The sequence below is a fragment of the Panthera leo genome, chromosome A1 (genome assembly GCF_018350215.1).
Source record: "Panthera leo isolate Ple1 chromosome A1, P.leo_Ple1_pat1.1, whole genome shotgun sequence".
Lineage (NCBI taxonomy): Eukaryota > Metazoa > Chordata > Mammalia > Carnivora > Felidae > Panthera > Panthera leo.
In genome coordinates this window covers 29,040,756-29,062,271 of record NC_056679.1, presented here as the reverse complement: position 1 = coordinate 29,062,271, position 21,516 = coordinate 29,040,756, and the positions used below count along the sequence as shown (strand labels likewise).

Sequence of the window (21,516 nt, the reverse complement as noted above, 5' to 3'; positions counted from 1 at the left end):
TCTGTGCTGACAGTATGGAGCCTGCTTTGGATTCTCTGTCTCCCCCTCTTTCTGCCCTTCCCCTGCTCGCATGCACTCTCTCTCAAAAATAAACTTATAAGAAAAGAATATTTTAAAAAATGAGTTATTGAAGTCTCAAATGATTATGCAGAGTTGACTATTTCTCCCTTTAAGTCTCCCTTTTAATGTTTGCTTCATGTATTATGGGGCTCTGCTAGTGGTGTATATATATTTGAAATTGTTGTGTTGTATATTCCTAATGAATTAGCCCTTTCCTCAATATATAGTATTCTTCTTTTTCTCCTGTATTAATTTTTTTAATTTTTTTAATGTTTATTATTTATTTTTTGAGAGAGACAGAGACAGAGCATGAGCAGGGGAGGGGCAGAGAGAGAGGGAGACACAGAATCCAAAGCAGGCTCCAGGCTCTGAGCTGTTAGCACAGAGCCGATGCAGGGCTTGAACCCATGAACTGTGAGATCATAACCTGAGCCCAAGTCAGACGTCTAACAGACTGAGCCACCCAAGTGCCCCCCTTCTGTATTAATTTTGACCTAAAGTATATATTTTTTGATATTAGTATTGTCACTCCTGCTATCCTTTAGTTATTATTTGCATAGAATATTTTTTCTCACTCTTTCACTTTCAATGCAAGTGAATTATCATTCATAATATCATGAATTATTAATTTCATAATATGAATTATTTTTAAAATCCATTCTTCCAATCTATCTTTTAATGGTGAGTTTAATCTCTTCCCATTTAAAGTACTGATAAGCAAGCATTAACTTCTGCCATTTTGCTATTTTCTATGAGCTTTTTGGTTGTTCATTTTTTGTTCCTCACATATAGCCTTCTTTTGTGTTTAAGTTTTTTTTAGTATAACATTTTTATTTCCTTCTCAATTTCTTTTTTATTTTATAGTTATTTTCTATGTTGTTATTATGGTGATTATAATTAACATGCTAAATTTATAACAATCTAGTTTGAATCAGTTCCAATTTGGTTTCAATAGCATACAGAAACTCTGTTCCCATACCGCTCTGTCCTCTGTTGTTGCTGCTGTTGAGTTTATTTAGTTTGAGAGAGAGAGAGAGAGAGAGAGAGAGAGAGAGAGAGTGCCAGGAAGGGGCAGAAAGAGAGGGAGAGAGAGAATCTCAAACAGGATCTCCACTGTCAGTGCGAGGTGGAAGTTGGATTGACAAACTCTGAGATCATGACCTGAGCCAAAACTAAGGGTTGGATACTTAACTGACTGAGCCACCCATGCACCCCTGTCCTCTGTGTTGTTATAGTCATGAATTGCATCTTCACATATTGCATGCTTATTAGCATAGATTTATAATTATTTTTTTTGCATGTGCTTTAAATAATATAGGAGGAAAGAAGGTATTACAACATTAACAGAATGCTTTATATTTACCCATGTAACTATCTTTACCAGAGTTCTTTATTTTTTTGTACGACTTCAAGTTACTATTTAGTGTCCTTTCAGTACAGTCAAAAGGATTCCCTTTAGCATTTCATGTAGGGCGGGTGTACTAGCAACTAACTCCTTCAGTTTTTGTTTATCTATGAATGTCTTAATTTCTCTTTTATTTCTGAAAGAAAGTGTTGCCAGAATTCTCAGGTGACAATTGTTTTCCCCTTTCAGTACTTCAAATATGTTATCCCACTGCTTTCTGGGTTCCAGGGTTTCTGATAACAAATTGGATATTAATTGTATTGTGGATCCCTTCTATGTGTGAAGTTGCTTGTCTGTTGCTACTTTCAAGATTCTGTTTGTCTTTGTCTTTCAAATTTTTGACTGTGTGTCTCAGTGTCAGTCTCTTTGAGCTTATCATATGTAGAGTTCATTAAACTACTTGGATGTGTAGATTCAGTCTTTAATCAAAGTTCGTAAGTCTTTGGGCAGTATTTCCTGCAGTATTCTTTCTGTCCCCTTTTTTCTTTCTCTCATTTCTGTCTGGGACTCCCAGAGAATATTGGTATTCTTCACGGTGTCCCCAAGATCATTTAGGTTATGTTAATTTTATGTTAATTTTTCTTCTCTTCACAATGTCATTTCAATAGTCCTATAGTTTGCTGATTTTTTTTTTCTTCTGCTTCTCAAATCTGCTGTTAAAGCCCTCTAGCGACTTTTTCATTTCAATTATTTTACTTGTCAACTCCAGAGTTTCTATTTGGTTTCATTTTGTAATTTCTACATCTTTATTGATATTTTCATTTTACTCACATATTGTTTTCCAGGTTTCCTTTATTGTTTTATTTTCAGTTTTTTTGGTTTTTATTTATTTTTGAAAGAGAGAGTGGGTGGAAGAGGGGTGGAGAGAGAGTGGACAGAGGATCTGAAGCTGACTCAACATTGACAGCAGAGAGCCTGACGTGGGGCTCGAACCCACAAACCAGGAGATCATGACCTGAGCAGAAGTTGGGTGCGTAACTGACTGAGCCACCCAGGTCCCCCTCCAGGTTTCCTTTATATTTTTGTCTACGGTGTCCTTTATAACTCTTTGAACATATTTAAGACAGCTGTCTTTTTTTTTTTTTTTTTTAAGACAGCTGTCTTAAAGTCTTTGTCTACTCTATCTAGTGTCTGGGTTTCCTCAGGGATAGTTTATGTCAATTTTTTTTTTTTCATGCAAGTGGACTATGCTTTCCTGTTTCTTTTCATGCCTTGTAATTTTTTTGTTGAAAACCAAACATTTTGAATATTATAATTAAGTAACTCTGGAAGTCAGAATTTCCTCTTCTCCATGATGTACTGTTGTTGATTGTTGAGGTGAGCAGTTGTCCTTGTATAGTGGCTTTTCCAAACTATCTCTGCAAACACTGTCTTTGGTGTCATGTGTGGTCACCGAAGTCTCTTTTCTGTTATTTCAGCAGTTAGCCAAGAAGGCTGACAGATTTCCTTAAACATGTGAGGCCAAAGGAAGAAGAAAAACAATACCTGTTATTTGTAGATTGAAACTAAGCTAGGGCCCTTCTTCAACACCACACCAACTTGCCTCCAACTCTGCCTTAGCCTTTACCTCCAACTCTGCCCTCCTGTTTGTTCAAAAATTAGCCAGAGGTGCAAGCCAATGGTCATCTCAAATCTTTTCTGACCAAGCTGATGGCTCTAGGCATGTGTTGAATTTTGTATTCAGTGGTATATACAGTAGCCCTTCAAAGCCCTTATTCCCCCAAGAATCTTCCTCCACAGCCTCTTACTTTCCAAGCTCTGGATCTTCCCAGGCTTTGCTACCTCTGCTGTCTCTTGGCTCAGGTGGCTACGGGTGGTCTATACCTTTAAATGTTTTTGTCATATGTCTCCTGGGTAGTTGTTCCAGCCCAATGGGAATAAAACAAAAGTCAGCCTCTATGCTGATCACCAGGCAGACCAAAATGCATTACTACAATTTTTTGAGAACAAAATCCACATTGCCCCCATAGCACCAGAAAGGTGCACCTCGATTTCAGTCTGCCATTTGCATAGCCACCACTTAGCTGGGGAATGGAGATGATAGGTGGGTAAATAAGAACATAATGTTTTCTTATTGAAGTTTCACAGTCTCTTCACTAAGCACTTTCCTGCTTACTGTAAGATTATGCTTAGATTTCAGAGTTCCAAAGAAATGGGTTCTGTCATTTTTTGTCAGCTTACTGGTTGCTTCAGTGGAAGGATGAGTTCTTAGATCTCTCCACTCTACCATTTCCATGGTATCACTCCTTATAACTTTTTTTTTTTTTAATCATGAATGGATGTTGGAATTTTTCAACTACTTTTTCTGCATCAATTAATGTAATCATATAATTTTTCTTTTTTACTTTGTTGATCTGGTGTATTACATTGATTTTTCAAATTTTGAACCAGGCTTAAATATTTATTTAACCAGGCTTAAAATTTATTCCAGGCTTGAAACCTGGAATAAATCCCACTTGGTCATAGTGCATAATTTATTTTTATACATTATTGTGCTCACTTTGCTAATATTTTGTTGAGAATTTTTACATCTATGTTCACGAGAAATATTTGCCTGCAGTTTTCTTTTTTGTACTTGTATGGTTTGGTTTTGATATCAGGGTGTAACTGCCCTCCCAAAATGAATTGGAAAGTGTTCTCTTCTCTTTTGGAAGAGATAGTGTGAAATTGGTGTTAATTCTTTAAATGATTGGTAGAATTCTGCAGTGAAATCATCTGGGACTGTAAATTTCTTTTTTTAGGTGCTATTTAAATAAATTCAATTTTAAAAATTGGTATAAAGCTCTAAATTGATATAATCCATTTCATTTTGAGTTTTGTTGAGCTTTGTAGTCTGTGGTTTTTGAAAAGGAGTCCATTACTTCTAAGTTGTCATATTTATGAATGTAATGTTTTCTATAGTATTCCCTTATTATCTAAGTGCTGCATATGTAGTGACATCCATGTTTCATTCCTTATGTTGGTAATATGTGTTTTCTCTCTTTTAATTTTTGTCAGTCTTACTAAATTTTATCAATTCTATTGATTTTAAAACAAACCATTCTCTTACTTCATTGATTTTCTCTATTGCTCTCTTATTTTCGATGTAATTAATTACTGCTTTGATCTATATGAGTTCCTTCCTTTTACTTATTTGGATTTATTTTTCTCTTCTTTTGCCGGTGTCTTAAGCAAAAACTTATTTATTTTAAATTTATTTATTTAAGTAATCTTTACACCCAACGTGGGGCTCGAACTTATGACCCCAAGATCAAGAGATGCAAGCTCCACTGGCTGAGCCAGCCAGGAATTCCGCCTTAAGTAAACATTTAGATTCGTGACTTGAGTCCTTTTGTCATGTCTAATGTAAGCATTTAATGCTACAAATCTCATTCTCAACAATGTTTTATCTGCATCCAACAAATTTTGGTATGCTGTATTTTTATTTTCAGGCAATTCTATTTTAAAATATTCTTTGAGCTGGGGCATCTGGGTGGCTCAGTTGGTTAGGCGTCCAACTTCCGCTCAGGTCATGATCTTGCAGTTAATGAGTTTGAGCCCCATGGTGGGCTCTGTAATGACAGCTCAGAACCTGGAGCCTGCTTCAGATTCTGTGTGTGTGTCTCTCTCTGCCCCTCTCCTGCTCTCACTCTCTCTCTCTCTCTCTCTAGAAAAATAAATAAACATTAAAAAAATTTTTAAACATTCTTTGAGATTTTCTCTGATGCATGGTAATTTTAAGTTGTGTTGTTTAATTTCTGTGTGGTTAGAGATCATCTTACTGTCATTCTAGATATTGATTTTTAGTTTGATTCCAAAGGTCCAGAAAATATACACTGTGTGATTTGACTTATTATACATTTGTGAAAGTTTGTTTTTTTTTCTTTTCTTTCTTTCTTTTTTTTTTTCCCGAGAGAGAGCGCGGGTGCGCATGAGTTCATGAGAGAGAGAAAGTGTGCACGTGAGTTCCTGAGCATGGGGGAGGGGCAAAGGAAGAGGGAGAGACTGAATCTTAAGCAGGCTCCATGCCCAGCCCAAAGCCCAACTGGGAGCTTGATCTGGTCTTATGACCCTGAGATTATGACCTGAGCTGAAATCAAGAGTTGGATGCTTAACTGACTGAGCCACCCAGGTGCACCAAGGTTTGTTTTATGGTATAAGACATGATAGATCTTGGTAATTGTTCCATGGGCAGACAAAAAGAAATGTGTATTGTTATTATTGGGTGGAGTGATAGGTCACTCCTCGACTAGTTGTGTTGTTCAAATCTTCCCTATCCTTGTTTGTTTTCAATCTAGTAATTGTTGTTGAGAGATCATCTTGAATTCCCTAATGATAAATGAAGTGTTGCCTATTTTTCCATTCAGTTTTATTAGTTTTGGTTTCAGGTATTTCAAACTCAGTTGTTTGGTTCATACACATTAAAGATCATTAATGTTTTCCTAGTCTGTTGATTTTCTTATGTATTATTTCCTTTTATCATCTCCATTCTACTTTAGAAATTTTCTTTGCTCTACCATCTACTATTTCAGATATTAATATAGTCACTTATGCTTTTTAAAAATTGATATTTGTGTAGTATATGTTTTTACAAACTTTTATTTTACTCTAGCTGTGTCCTTGAATTTGAAATGAGTTTCTTATAAACAGTATATGATGAGGTCATGTTTTTTATCTATTCTGCTGGTCTTTCTCTTTTGATTGGTATATTTAGACCATTTGCATTTAAGGTGATTATTGATATGCTAGCATTTAAGCCTCCCATTTTATTATTTATTTTTTCTTTGTTTTCTCTGGTTCTTGTGGGTTTTCCTCTTTTTCTCTTTTCTTGCCATCCTGTGAATTACCTGAACATTTTGAGGGATTCATTTGTATTTATTTGTAGTATTTTTGAATGCATATATGTGTATGTTTTTATAATGTTTCTTTCTCTTTTCTTCCTTCCTTCCTTCCTTCCTTCCTTCCTTCTTTGCTCTTTCTTTCTTTCTTTCTTTCTTTCTTTCTTTCTTTCTTTCTTTCTTCTTTCACACGAGCAGGGAAGGGGCAGAAATAGAGAGGGAGAGAGAGAATCCCAAGTGCCAGCACAGAGCCTGTCTGACGCAAGGCTGGATCTCACAAATCGTGAGTTCATGACCTGAGCTGAAATCAAGAGTCAGATGCTTACTGACTGAGCCACCCAGGAGCCCCTGTATGTTTTTTAGTGGTTGCTTTGGTATTAAAAATACATATGTGACTTATCACAGCCTACTATAATCAACGTTTTACCATTTTTGAGTGAAGTATGGAAATCTACTTTTAATCATCATTATCTTGAATATCAGGTGGTGTTATAATTTTTTTCAATCGTCAAATATGATTTACAAATGTTATGATTTATAAAATATGCCATTGTATGATTAATAACATACTTTTGTGTGTATTCATATTTCTGGTTTCTCTGTTCCTTCTTCCTTCCTAATACAAGATACTTTCTTTTATAATTTCTTTTCCAGTCTTTAAGAATAGATCTGCTAGCAACAAACTCTATTATTTTTCCTTCATCTGAGAATGTCTTTATTTCCCCTTTCTTTCTAGAGGATGATTTTGCTGGATGTAGGCTCTACAGTTGATAGTTCTTTTCTTTTAATATTTAAAAAGTGCTGTGCCACTTGCTTCCATTCCCCATGGTTTCAGATGAGAAATCCACTGATGGATTGATATTGTCCTATAGGCAATGAGTCATTTCTTTCTCGCTTCTTTAAAGAGTTTTTCTCTGTCATTAGTTTCAAGAATTTTTTTTTTAATTTTTTTTTAACGTTTATTTATTTTTGAGACAGAGAGAGACAGAGCATGAACAGGGGGAGGGTCAGAGAGAGAGGGAGACACAGAATCTGAAACAGGCTCCAGGCTCTGAGCTATCAGCACAGAGCCCGACATGGGGCTCGAACCCACGGACCGTGAGATCATGACCTGAGCCGAAGTCAGACGCTTAAGCCGACTGAGCCACCCAGGCGCCCCGCGAGAATTTTAATTATGATGTGTCATGGAATGGATTTCTTTAGGTTTATCCCATTTGGGGTTTGCTCAGCTTCTTGAATATGTAAGTTTGTGTACAAATATGGGAAATTTTCAGCAATTATTTCCTCAAATATACATATATATTATAATATATACACATATACATATAAATGTATATTATTTCCTCAAATATACATATATATAATTTTATATATATTATTAACGTCCCATGAAGGGGGGTGGGGAGGAAGAGTCTTGAACTAAATATATATATATTTTCTTTTCTCTCTCTCTCTCTCTCTATATATATATATATATATATATATTCCTCCCCCACTCATCTTCATTGGGACTTTAATAATACAAATGTTGGCTATTTTGTTATTGTCCCACAGGTCCCTGAGGCTCTGTTCATTTTTTCCTCTAGTTAACTTTACTGTCTATTTTTCGAATTGAATGAATTCTACTGATCTTTCCTGAACGAAACTGATTCTATCTTCTGTTATCACCACTATACTTTGGGGTCCATCCAGTAGAACAGTTGTTTTATTTCCATTTCTGTATCTTTTAATTTTATAATTTCCACTTGGTACTTTTTTTATAAGTTTGATCTCTTTGCTGAGATTTTTTTATTTTTTTCCAGGCACTTCAGGAGACGTTATAGTAAGTTACTAAAGTAACTTAATTTGAACTTATGATTCATGTATGTTGACTTTAGTTGATTGTCTTATTCAAGTTGTGATATTTTTGGTTCTTGGTGTGACTGATACCTCTTATGGTATGCTGAACATTTTGTCTATAATATTATTAAGCACTAATATTTATTGATAATATACTTCATGCTAAACGTTGTATTATATACTACATACATTATTTCATTTAATGAGACTAGGATTTTGAAGATAAATTTTGTTGAAGCTTTAACAGTTTGTATAAAAAACACAACCAAATACACAGATGCTTGTGGAAACGTGGAGAACTTGGAGGAAATATAAAAAGGGGTAGGGGTAGAGATAAGAGTCATACTGCTTTGTTTGGTTGGTTTTTTTCCTAGCATATATTGGATTGAACAGATTTGTTTTAGTTTCTAGTCTTCTGCCATCTTTACAAAAGATAAAGAGAAAACCTCCAATGCCCCCTTTATAGTATGACAAATGTGATTTATAACAGCATCATTATTTCATAACTGAAAATGCTGTTTGTTCTTCTGGGAAAATAAATACATCAGAATTAACTTGTAGCTCTGGAGGACAGTGGGTTGCTATAACAACCAGAAAAAAATGGTGCAATAATAAATAGCTTTCTCTCAAAGATAGATAACTCACTAAAGTATGAGATCTATAAACATAGGTGTTTGTCATATAAATGCAAACAACCACCAAACACATTCATTTATTTCTTCAATAGTGAGCACCAATTCTATGTATGATGCAATGCTAGGAACAGGTGAAAAAAATAAACATGGCCTTTTTTTTGATGGAGGGCACATTCTAGTGGAGGAGATAGAAAATAAAGAGTATACGCATCAATACAGTAATATTTCCAACATGTGAGAAGAGCTTTATAGGAAATAAAACAACAGACCCTGACACTTGACAAAGCAGAGAACTCCTGTTCTTTCTATATTCCAGTACAGAATATGGATATATTATAAGTAGTGACTTTAAGTATAAGCTTTAGTAAAGTGAAGAAATAGAGAATGGGTCTTACAGTTTATTAATAAAAAATATTTAAGAAACAAAACTGCTGGGGCACCTGGGTGACTCAGTTGGTTAAGTGTCCAAATTTAGCTCAGGTCATGATCTCATGGTCTGTGGGTTCGAGCCCTGCATTGGGCTTTGTGCTGACAGCATGGAACCTGCTTCAGATTCTCTGTCTCCCTCTCTCTCTGCCCCTCCCCTGCTCTCTCTTTCTCAAAATAAATAAACACTAAACAACAACAACAACAACTAAAAAAGAATAGAAACAAAACTGCTAGGGGAGCCTGAGTGGCTCAGTCGGTTAAGCATCTGACCTCAATTCAGGTCATGATCTCAAAGTTCGTGGGTTCGAGCCCTGCATGGGGCTCTGTGCTAATAGCTGGGAGCCTGGAATCTCCTTTGGATCCTGCGTCTCCCTCTCTATCTGCCCCTCCCCTGCTCACACTGTCTCTCTCTCTCTCTCAAAAATAAACATTAAAAAAAAAAGAAACAAAACTGCTAACTAAAGCATTATTATTATTTTGGCTCAAATTGGGTGGATTCAACATGAGAATAAGAATTGTTTGTGTATTTCAAAACTGAGTATTTTTTCATATCAATCATTCCTTTACTAATAACAGTCAAAAATTGGCAACAAACCTAAATGTCTTTCAGTTGGTGAATGGGTAAACAAACTGTGGTACATACATTCTATGTACTCTTCAGCAATGAAAAAGAAATTAAATATTTTTAAAAAAGATAAAAGCTTTATTGAGATATAAATTCACATACCATAAAGTTAATCTTATTTATTTACTTATTTATCAAATTTTAATATTGTATGATTAACATACAGTGTTATATTAGTTTCAGGTGTATAATATAGTGATTCAACAATTCTTTACATTACTCAGTGCTCATCATGATATGTGTGACTCTTAATCCCTTTTACCTATTTCCTCCACCCCCATCTACCTCCCTTTTTATAACCATCTGTTTGTCCTCTATAGTTAAGAGTCTGTTTTTTGGATTGTCTCTTCTTTTTTCCTTTGTTAATTTGTTTTGTTTCTTAAATTCTACATATGAGTGAAGTCATGTGGTATTTGTCTTTCTCTGGTTGACTTATTTCACTTAGCACTATACCTTCTAGAACCTTTCATGTTGTTGCAAATGGCAAGATTTCATTCTTTTTAATGGCTGAATAATAATCCATTGTGTATAATACTACCTCTTCTTTATCCATTCACTTATTGATGGACACTTGAGTTGCTTCTGTAAGTTGGCTATTGTAAATAATGCTACAATAAACATAAGGATGCATATATCTTTCAAATAGTGTTTTCATATTCTTTGGGTAAATACTCAGTAGTGGAATTACTGGATCATAGGGTATTTCTATTTTTTTTAAGTTATTTGTTTAGAGAAAGAGAGAGAGAAAGCACAGAGGAGGGGCAGATAGAGGGGGAGAGAGAATCCCAAGCAGGTTCCACGCTGTCAGAACAGCAAACAGATCTCACAAACCATGAGATCATAACCTGGGCTGGCATCAAGAGCCAGACACTTAATCTATTGAGCCACTCAGGCACCCTGATATTTCTAATTTTTTGAGGAACCTCCATACTGTTTTCCAGAGTGGCTGCACAAGTTGGCATGCTCACCAACAGTGCATGAGCATTCTTTTTTCTCCATGTCCTCACCAGCACTTATTATTTCTTGTGTTTTTGATTTTAGCCATTCTGACAGATGAGAGGTGATATCTCATTTTGGTTTTGTTTTGAATTTCCCTGATGATGAGTGATGTGTCATGTGTCAGCCATCTGTATGTCTTCTTTGGAGACATGTCTATTCATGTATTCTGCCCACTTATTAATTAGATTTTCTTGTTTCTATGTTTCTATTTATTTCTGTTCTAATCTTTATTATTTCAGTTCTAATCTTTATTATTTCCCTATTATTATTCTTCTGCTGGCTTTAGGCTTTATTTGCTATTCATTTTCTGACTCCTTTAGGTGGAAGGTTAAGTTGTGCACTTGGGACTTTTCTTGCTTCTTGAGGTAGGCCTGTATTGCTTTATAATTCCTTCTCATGACTGCATTTGCTGCATCCCAAAGGTTTTGGATTGTCATGTTTTCATTTTCATTTGCTTCCATGTATTTTTTTTTCTTTTTTCTTTCCTGGTTAGCCAATTCATTCTTTAGTAAGATGTTCTTTAGCCTCCATGTATTTGTGGTCTTTCCACATTTTTTCTTGTTGTTGACTTCAAGTTTCATAGTGTTGTGGTCGGAAAATATGCATGGTATGATCTCAGTCTGTATTTGTTGAGGCCTGATTTGTGATGCAGTATGTGATCTATTCTGGAAAATGTTCCATGTGCACTCGAAAAGAATGTGTATTCTGTTGCTTTAGGATGAAATGTTCTGAATATATCTATTAAATCCATCTGGTCAGTGTGTCATTCAAAGCCATTGTTTCCTTGTTGATTTTCTGCTTAGATGATCTGTCCTTGGCTCTAATGGAGTGTTAAAGTCCCCTACTATTACTATATTATTATTAGTGAGTTCCTTTTTTTTAATGTTTATATTTATTTTGAGAGAGGAGAGAGAGAATGTGTGAGCAAGGGAGGGGCAGAGAGAGAGAGGGGGAGGAAGAGAGAATTCCAAGCAAGCTCTGCCCAATGCTGGGCTCAATCTCATGAACCATAAGATCATGACCTGAGCCAAAATAAAGAGTCAGATGCTTAACGAACAGAGCCACCTAGGCATGCCTCAGTGAGTTTCTTTATGTATGTTATTAATTGACTTATATATTTGGAACTCCAATTTGGGGGCATAAATATTTACAATTGTTAGATCTTTTTATGGGATAGAGCCCTTACTCATGATATAGTGCACTTCTTCACCTCGTTACAGCCTTTGGTTTAAAATCTAGTTTGTCTGATATAACTATAGCTACTCTGGCTTTCTTTTGACATCCATTAAGCATGATAGATGGTTCTCCAACCCCTCACTTTCAATTTGCAGGTGCCTTTAGGTCTAAAATGAGTCTCTTATAGGCAGCCTATCGATGGGTCTTGTTTTTTTTTTTTTTTAATCCATTCTGATATTCTATATCTTTTGATTGGAGCATTTTGTCCATTTACATTCAGAGTGATTATTGGTAGATATGAATTTAGTGCCATTGTATTTCCTATAAAGTTGTTTCTGGAGATTTCCTCTGTTCCTTTCTAGTCTTTTTGTTTTTGATCTTTCCTTCCCACTCAAAGATTCCCTTTTAATATTTCTTGCAGAGCTGGTTTAATGGTCACAAACTCCTTAAAATAAAACATTAAAAAAATTTTTAAAAAATGGTCACGAACTCCTTTAGTTTTTGTTTGTCTACGAAGCTCTTTATCTCTCCTTCTATTCCAAATGACGGGCTTGCTGGATAAAGTGTTCTTGGTGGCATATTTTTCCTATATCATGCCACTCCCTTCTGGACTGCCAAGTTTCTGTGGATAGATCTCCTGCTAACCTTATTTGTCTCTCCTTGCATAGGGATTTTTTCCCGCCTTGCTGATTTCAAGATTTCCCCCTTTTCTATTTTGCAATTTTCACTAGGATATGTCTTTGTGTTGGCTGGCTTTTGATTTTGATGGGAGTTCTCTGTGCCTACTGGATTTGGATATTTGTTTCCTTCCCCAGATTAGGGAAGTTTTCAGCTATAATTATATAAGAAGAATCTCTTCTTCTGGGACTCCTATGATACTAATGTCTTTATCCTTTATGGAGTCATTGATTTTTCCTAAGTCAAAATTTATGATTTGATATTTTTCTGTCCTTTTCTGATGCATTATTTTCCATAATTTTCTATTCTATATCACTTCATATCATATATCATAATTTTATATTCCTCTGCTTCTTCCATATTTGTGATCTTACAACCAGTCCGTTTTGTATCTCAGTTATAGCATTTTTAATTTTGGCCTGACTAGTTTTTAGGTCTTTTATCTCTGCAGCAAGGGACTCCCTGGTGTCTTCTATGCTTTTCTCAAGCCCAGCCAGTATCCTTCTGATTTTTTAAAATTTGGTTCAGGGGCGCCTGGGTGGCGCAGTCGGTTAAGCGTCCGACTTCAGCCAGGTCACGATCTCGCAGTCCGTGAGTTCGAGCCCCGCGTCTGGCTCTGGGCTGATGGCTCGGAGCCTGGAGCCTGTTTCCGATTCTGTGTCTCCCTCTCTCTCTGCCCCTCCCCCGTTCATGCTCTGTCTCTCTCTGTCCCAAAAATAAATTAAAAAAAAAAAAAAAAAAAAAAAAAAACGTTGAAAAAAAAAATTTAAAAAAAAATAAAATAAAATAAAATTTGGTTCAGTCATATTACTTATGTCTGTTTTGATTAGATCCCTGTCCATGACCTTTTCTTATTCTGTCTTTTGGAATGAATTCCTCCATATTGGCATTTTGTCTAGTTCTCTGTCTTCTGTGTTAGGAAAGCCTGTTATGTTTTGTGCTCCTGAGAGTAATGGCTATATTAAGTAGAGGTCATATACTGTCCAGGGCCTGGCAATCCAGGAAGTGTTTCTGGTGTATGCTGTGTGCACTCTGCTGGTGTGTTTTGGCTGCTCTTTTACTTATGTGAATCCTCTGCAGAGTTTCTCCTTGCCTGTAGTGGGGAGTGTTTGGACTTTGTCCATTGTGTGGCGAGTTTTAACCAGGTGTGCTTTGGTCTGCTTGTTAAAAGAGGCTAGATCCTATTTCCCCTAGAGCTGAAGCTTTGCAGCACTCCATGGTCAGTAGACTTGGTGCCTAAGGGGGATTTGTGCTGGTCTTGAGGGGGAGGGAGGAGCAGGCTGATGCTCTGGCTCTCAGGCACACTTGACCTAGTAAAAAAGCATCTGCAGGGTACAGAGGGGTGGGGCTTGGTGTAAGCAACTCAAACATCCACTCTGGGCACTGTGCTGCTCACAGAAGTCCTTCTGTGTTGCTCGGCGGGGGGAGGGAGGGAATGCATCAGCCCCCTCTCTTTCATCCCTGGAGAGGGGAATTTGTGCCCACTGCTGTTCAGGAAGCCCTCAGAGAAGAGTGGACAATCTCACCTCATGTGTCACAGGCATCTCTCAGATCCCTGTGTTCATCCTGTGTCTGAGCTGTCTGCCCACCTGGAGGCGCAGTGCTCCTGTTTTATCTCAGGTGCACCAGCAGGATTTCAAAACTCCAAATTTAAGGGACCTGGTGTGGCGTGGGACCTGCTCTGATCCTCTGGGGGAGGGTCTTGCCACACTATGGCTGGTGCCAGTTTGTCCCAGAAGGGCAGTCTCATGAACATACAGGGGCTTAGAGTTTATAATAAAGTGCAGCAAAAAGTTGGCTTCCCGGTTAGCTGTCCTCAGCAAGTGTCTCTGCTCGTGCTAGTGAATGGAGCTGTGCAATAGTGCCCACTGGCTCTTTTGTCCCCTGAGAGGCAGGGCCACCTGTCCCAAATGCACTCCAAGAAAGGACACTGTCTCTCCAGTGTGTCCCATAGGATCTTCAGACCACACTGTCCACTCCCAGGCCTATGTGCTCCTTCACAGGAGCATTGCTAGGCTTACCAGGCTCCACCCCCATTATGGCATGGACTTCTGAAACTTCAGTCTTTGAGCTCTGCTGCTTGTAAAAACTTGTGATAATCAGCCCTTTTTGGTTTCCCAGTCAATTGTTTTGGGGAAATGTTTTTCTTATGCAATTTCCTGTGTGCTGTGCGCTCTCTCCCCCTTTTTGCATGATTAGGGCTCCCTTCCCTCCACAGCACTTAAGATTCTTTTCTCCCCCAAATAACATCTCCACATCTCCTACCTCCCATGATGTGGCCTATTCTCTCCCTCTAGTCATGTAGTTTGTTCTCTTAGTCCTCAGATTGATTTCTTGTGTGTTCAGAATGATTTGATATATATCTAGCTGTATTCCAGAATGAGACAAGCATAGGGTCCTCTCACCACTCTGCCATCTTCACTAACTCCTTCCCATTAATTGGATTTTTCTTTGATGTTGAATGGTATAAGTTCTTTTTATTTTTGGATACTAACCATATATCAGATATGTCATTTGCAAATATCTTCTCCTATTCAGTAGGTTGTCTTTTAATTTTGTTGGTTGTTTCCTTCACTGTGAAGCTTTTTATTTTGATGTAGCCCCAATAGTTTGCTTTTGCTTTTGTTTCCTTTACCTCAGGAAGAATATCTAGAAAAATATTGCTATGTTCAAGTCAGAGAAATTACTACCTGAGCTCTCTTCTAGGATTTTCATGGTTTCAGGTCTCACATTTAGGTCTTTAGTCTATTTTGAGTTTATTTTTGTGTACGATATAAGAAAATAGTCTAATTTCATTCTTTTGCATGTAGCTATCCTGTTTTCCCACACGATTTATTGAAGAGACTTTTTCCCATTGCATATTCTTGTCTCCTTAGTGAAAGATAAATTGACCATAAAAGCATGGGTTTATTTCTGGGCTCTCTATTCTGTCCCATTGATTTATGTATTTTTGTGCCAGTACCATATTACTTTGATTACTACAGATTTGCAGTATAACTTGAAATATGGGATTTTGATACTTCCAGTTTTGATCTTCTTTTTCTAGATTGCCTTGGCTATTCAGGGTCTTTTCTGGTTCCATACAAAATTTCAGATTATTTGTTCTAATTTTGTGAAAAATTTTGGTATTTTGATAGTGATTGCATTAAATATGTAGATTGATTTTTGTAGTATGGACATTTTAACAGTATTTTTTCTCCTAATCCATGAACATGGACTATCTTTCCATTTGTTTGTGTCATCTTCAATTTCCTTCATCAGTGTTTGTTTTCAGAGCACAGGTTTTTCACCACCTTGGTTAAGTTTATTCTTACGTATTTTATTATTTTTGGTGCAATTATAAATGGAATTATTCTCTTGATTTCTCTTTCTGCTACTTCATTATTACTGTATACAAATGCAGTGGATTTCTGTATATTGATTTTGTAACCTGAGACCTCACTGAATTCATTTATCAGTTCTAGTAGTGTTTTGGTGGAGTCTTTAGGGTTTTCTCTATATAGTATCATGTCATCTGCAAATAGTGACAGTTTTACTTCTTCCTTACCAATTTGGATGTATTTTATTTCATTTTGTTGTCTGCTTGCTGTGGCTAGGATTTCCAGTACAATGTTGAATAAACGTTGTGAGGGTGGGCATCTTTGTTGTGTTTCTAATCATAGGGGAAAGCTTCCAGATTTTCACCATTGAGTATGATATTCACTATGGGTTTTGCATATATAGTCTTCATTATGTTGAAGTATGTTGCCTATAAACCTACTTTGTTGAAGGTTTTTATCATGAATGGATGTTGTACTTTGTCAAATGCTATTGTACATCTCCTGAAATGATCATATAGTTTTTATCCTTTCTTTTGTTGATGTGATATATCACGTTGATGGATTCGTGAATACTGAACCACCCTTGCATTTCAGAAATAAACCCTACATGATCGTGATGAATGATTTTTTTAATGTACTGTTGGGAGCACCTGGGTGGCTCAGTCGGTTAAACATCTGACTTTGGCTCAGGTCATGATCTCACAGTTCGTGTGTTCGAGCCCCATGTCAGGCTCTGTGCTGACAACTTGGAGCCAGAGCCCACTTTGGATTCTGTGTCTCCCTCTCTCTCTCTGCCTCTCCCCCTCTCATGCTCTGTCTCTCTCTCTCAAAAATATATTTATTTATTTACTTATTTATGAGAGAGAGAGAGAGAAAGAGACAGATCACGAATGCAGGGGCAGAGAGAGAGGGAGACACAGAATCCAAAGTGGGCTCCAGGCTCCCAGCTGTCAGCACAGAGCTTTACATGGGGCTGGAACACAGAACTGTGAGATCATGACCTGAGCCAAAGTCAGATGCTTAACCGACTGAGCCACCCAGGTACCCCTCAGTTTGCTAATAGTTTGATGAAGGTTTTTATATCTATCTTCATCAGAGATACTGGCCTGTAGTTCTCTCTCTCTCTCACTCTCTCTCTCTCAGTGTCTTTATCTGGTTTTGTTATCAGGGTAATTAACTGCTGGTAATCACTCTGTTCAAATTTTCTAGTTTTTCCTGATACAGTTTTAGAAGGTTATATGTTTCTAGGAACTTATCCATTTCTTGTAGGTTGTCCAATTTGTTGGCATAAAATTTATCATAATTATCTCTTATTATCCTTTATATTTCTGTAGTGTTGGTTGTTATTTCTCCTCTTTCATTTCTGATTTTCTTTTAGTCCTCTCTGTTTTTAATGAGTCTAAGTATTTATCAATTTTGTTGATCTTTTCAATGAACTAGCTTCTGGTTTCATTGATCTGTTTTATTATTATTTTTTAGCTTCTATTTCATTTATTTCTGTTCTAATCTTTATTATTTTCTTTCTTCTACTGGTTTTGTTTATTCTTTTGTTTAGCTCCTTCAGGTGTAAGCTTAAGTTGTTTATTTAGATGCTTCTTGAGGTAGGCCTGTTTTTCTATAAACTTATATCTTAGGACAGCTTTTCCTATATCTCAAAGATTTTGGACTATTGTGTTTTCATTTGTTTCCGTGTATTTTTTAATTTTCTCTATGATTTCTTTGTTGACTCATTCATCATCTAGTAGCATGTTATTTAACCTCTATGTATTTGTGTTCCTTCCAGATTTTTTTTTTTTTTTTTTGTGGTTGATTCTAATTTCATAGTGTTGTGGTTGGAAAAGATGCATGGTATGACTTTGATCTTTTTCATTTGTTGAGACTTGTGTTGTGGCCTACTATGCAATCTATTCTAGAGAATGTTCCATGTACACTTGAAAAGGATGTGTATTCTGCTATTTTAGGATGGAGTGTTCTGAATATATCTTTTAGATCCATCTGGTTTAATGTGTCATTCAAGGTCACTGTTTCCTTTTTTATTTTCTGTCTGAAGTATCCATTGATGTAATTCGGGTGTTAAAGTCCCCTACTATTATGGTATTACTATTGATTACTTCCTTAATGTTTGTTATTAGCAGCTTTAAGTATTTGGGTGTTCCCATGTTCAATGCATAAATCTTTATAATTATTATATCTTCTTTTTGTTCTCTTTATGATTATATAGTATCCTTCTTTGTTTCTTGTTACAGCTTTTGTCTTAATGTCTATTTTGTTGATATAAACATTGCTATCCCAGCTTTCTTTTCACTCCATTTGCATGATAAATGCTTTTCCTTCCTGTCACTTTCAACCTGCATGTGTCCTTAGCTCTGAAATGAGTCTCTTGTAGGCAGCATATGAGTCTTCCTTTTTCATCTATTCCATTTCCCTATATCTTTTTTTTTTTTATCACCCTATGTCTTTTGATTAGAGCATTTAAACCATTTACGTTTGAAATAATTACTTACAGGTATGTATTAATTGGCATTTTGTTACATGTTTTGTTTTTGTAGTTCTTTGTTCCTTTCTTCTTTCTCTCTTTTCTATCATGGTTTGCTGACTTTCTCTAGTCATATACTTGGATTCCATTCTCTTTATATTTTTCAAATTTATTATAGGTTTTTAACTTGTAGTTGCTATTATGTTTATTATATAATACCTTATGCACATATCAGTCTATATTAAGTTGATAGTAGCTTTAGTTTGAACCCATTATAAAACTATAATTTATTTATCCCTTTCCCCCTATATTTTAGGTATATGGTGTCATAGTTTACATCCTTTTGTTTTCTGGATCCTTTGATTTTTATCAATATACTTATTTTTACTGCTTTGTGCTTCCTACTTCTTACTCCTTCTTACGTCTTACCTACTTCTTACTCCTGTTTATGGTTTTTCCTGTCCACTCAAAGAGTCCCCTTTAACAATTCTTTACATTAAAAAAAAAAATCTTTATTTATTTTTTTGAGAGGGAGAGAGACAGAGTGTGAGGAGGGAAGGAGCAGAGAGAGAGGGAGACACAGAATCCGAAGCAGGCTCCAGGTTCTGAGCTGTCAGCACAGAGCCCCACACAGGGCATAAACTCACAAAAGCGAGTTCATGACCTGAGCCAAAGTTGGACACTTAACTGAGCCACCCAGTCGCCCTTACCCCCTTTAACAATTCTTATAGGTCTGGTTTAGTGGTCATGAATTCCTTTAACTTTTGTTTGTCTGGGAAACTTTTCATTTCTCCTTCTATTCTCAATGTTAGCCTTGCTATATAGAGTATTCTTGGTTGTAGGTTCTTTTCTTTCAGCACTTTGAATCATGCCACTCTTTTCTAGCATGCAGTGTTTCTGCTCCTAAATCAGCTGTTAGCCTTATGGGGTTTCTTTTGTATGTAAACGTATTCTTTTGTCTTGGTAGTTTAAAAATTCTCTTTATCCTACTTTTTGCCATTTTAATTACTATGTGTCTTGGTGTGGACCTCCTTGGGTTGATTTTGTTGGGTTGTGTGCCTTCTGGATCCAGAAGTCTGTTTCCTTCTCCAGATTCAGTTAAGTTTTCCACTATTATTTTTTCAAATACATTTTCACACCTTTTTCTCTCTCTTCTTCTGGGATCCCTATAAATGTTAATCTTATTTATTAAAAAATGTTTTTAATGTTTATTTTTGAGAGAGAGAGAGAGAGAGAATGTGAATGAGGGAGTGGCAGAAAGAGAGGGAGACACAGAATCCGAAGCAGGCTCCAGACTCTGAGCTGTCAGCATAGAGCCTGATGCAGGGCTCGAACTTGTGGACTGTGAGATCATGACCTGAGCTGAAGTTGGAAGCTTAACTGACCGAGCCACCCAGGCACCCCCATAATGGTAATCTTATTATGCTTGATGGTTTCTCTGAGTTCCTTCAATATATTTTCATTTTTTATTATTCTTTTTTCTCTCTCTTCTTCAGCTTGATTGCTTTCCATAGTGTATTTGAAATTTCAGTTATTGAGTTCTTCATCTCTGGTTCTTTTTTACAATTTCTATCTCTTAAAAAAATTTTTTTTAAGTTTATTTATTTTGAAAGAGAGGGAGAACACACACACAAGCTGGGGAGGGGCAGAGAGGAGAGACAGAATCCCAAACCGGTTCTGCACCATCTCTTTATTGATGGTCTCACTGATGTCCTCCACTCTCTTCTCCAGTCCAGTGAGCATCTTTATGGCCATTACTTTAAATACAGAGAAAGACAGGTATGTTTTCACTCTTATGTGGATCCTGAGAAACTTAACAGAAGACCATGGGGGAGGGGAAAGGGAAAAAAAAAAAGTTAGAGAGGGAGGGAGCCAAACCATAAGAGACGCTTAAAAACTGAGAATAAACTGAGGGTTGATGGGGGGTGGGAGGGAGAGGAAAGTGGGTGATGGGCATTGAGGACGGCACCTATTGGGATGATCCCTGGGTGTTGTATGGAAACCAATTTGACAATAAATTTCATATTAAAAAAAATAAATATCAAGAAAAAAAATTCTCTATTAGTCATATTACTTATCTCTGTTTCAATTAGCTCTCTTGTGAGTTTCTCCTGTTCTTTTACTTGGGACGCATTTTTCTGTCTCCTCATTTTGTCAAATTCTCTGTATCTATGTGTTAGGAAAGTCAGCTACATCTCCCCCTCTTACAAGTAGTGGCCTTAGGAAGAAGAGATCCTGTAGTGCCCTGCAGTGCAATGTCTCCTGCTCACCAGAACCTGATTCTTCAGGGGTTTATCTAATGTGTATTGCATACATCCTACTGTTGTGGGTGAACAACATTTGCCTTCAGTCCAGTCATCTGCAATGGTTTTCTTTGCCTTTTGTGGTAAGATTTCATCTCTGTGTTGCTAGTGGGCCAGTCTGGGGCTGCCTTGGCCTTGTGTTGAGTCAGATAAGACATTTGCCAGAGCTGTGGTAGCTCTGAGCTACAGGGTGTCCCCCTGTATTGTCTTATGAGAAGCTTTTGTTGGTGGGTGTGGCCTGCAGTTAGACCAGATGTCTGCCCCCAGCCCACTGGTGGGGCATTAGACTGATATGTGTGGTTATCTTTCCTTTTCCTTAGGGCAGGAGTCACTTTGGAGTGGTGCTCCTGTTTGCACAGTGCCAAGCCTGTGGCACTGCTTTGGATTGACTCCTGCCAAGGGCATGTTGGAGGAAAGAGGTCTGTAGAAGAACACAGGGTCTAGACATGCAGTTAGCAAGGTTGGTGCTGGTCCTTTGAGGGAGAGGCCTTGTACCTGGGAAAACTCTTGCCAAGGCTGGGATGGAGGGCATGTATCTGCAGAACATGGGTAGTAGCAGGGCACACTGTTACCAAGTTAGGTGGAGAGTGTTGGCACTGTGCTGGTTACCATAGGTGTCTGTACATCTAGGTTGGGGCTTTGGGGAGGGAAATGGCACTTGGCCACCAGTCAGATGTTTATGGAGAGGTCACCCAAAGATCCCCGTCCCTCTAGCACATGCTCTGAGATTGATATTTAAAGTGCTAGGTGTTAA

General features: G+C 37.0%; 1 protein-coding gene across 3 annotated transcripts in view; it reads right to left on the bottom strand.

Moving 5' to 3' along the window:
- KBTBD7 (kelch repeat and BTB domain containing 7) overlaps positions 1-21,516 on the bottom strand; it is a 70,153-nt gene that overhangs the window by 32,335 nt on the left and 16,302 nt on the right. The window contains exon 3 of one of the 3 annotated variants that reach the window (XM_042927227.1): positions 20,089-20,216. The exons of the other annotated variants lie outside the window; for them this stretch is intronic. Coding sequence (XP_042783161.1) covers positions 20,214-20,216 — 3 coding nt within the window. The 3' untranslated portion in view covers positions 20,089-20,213. Of the gene's footprint in view, positions 1-20,088; positions 20,217-21,516 lie in introns of those variants that run through there. 3 annotated transcript variants of the gene reach the window in all.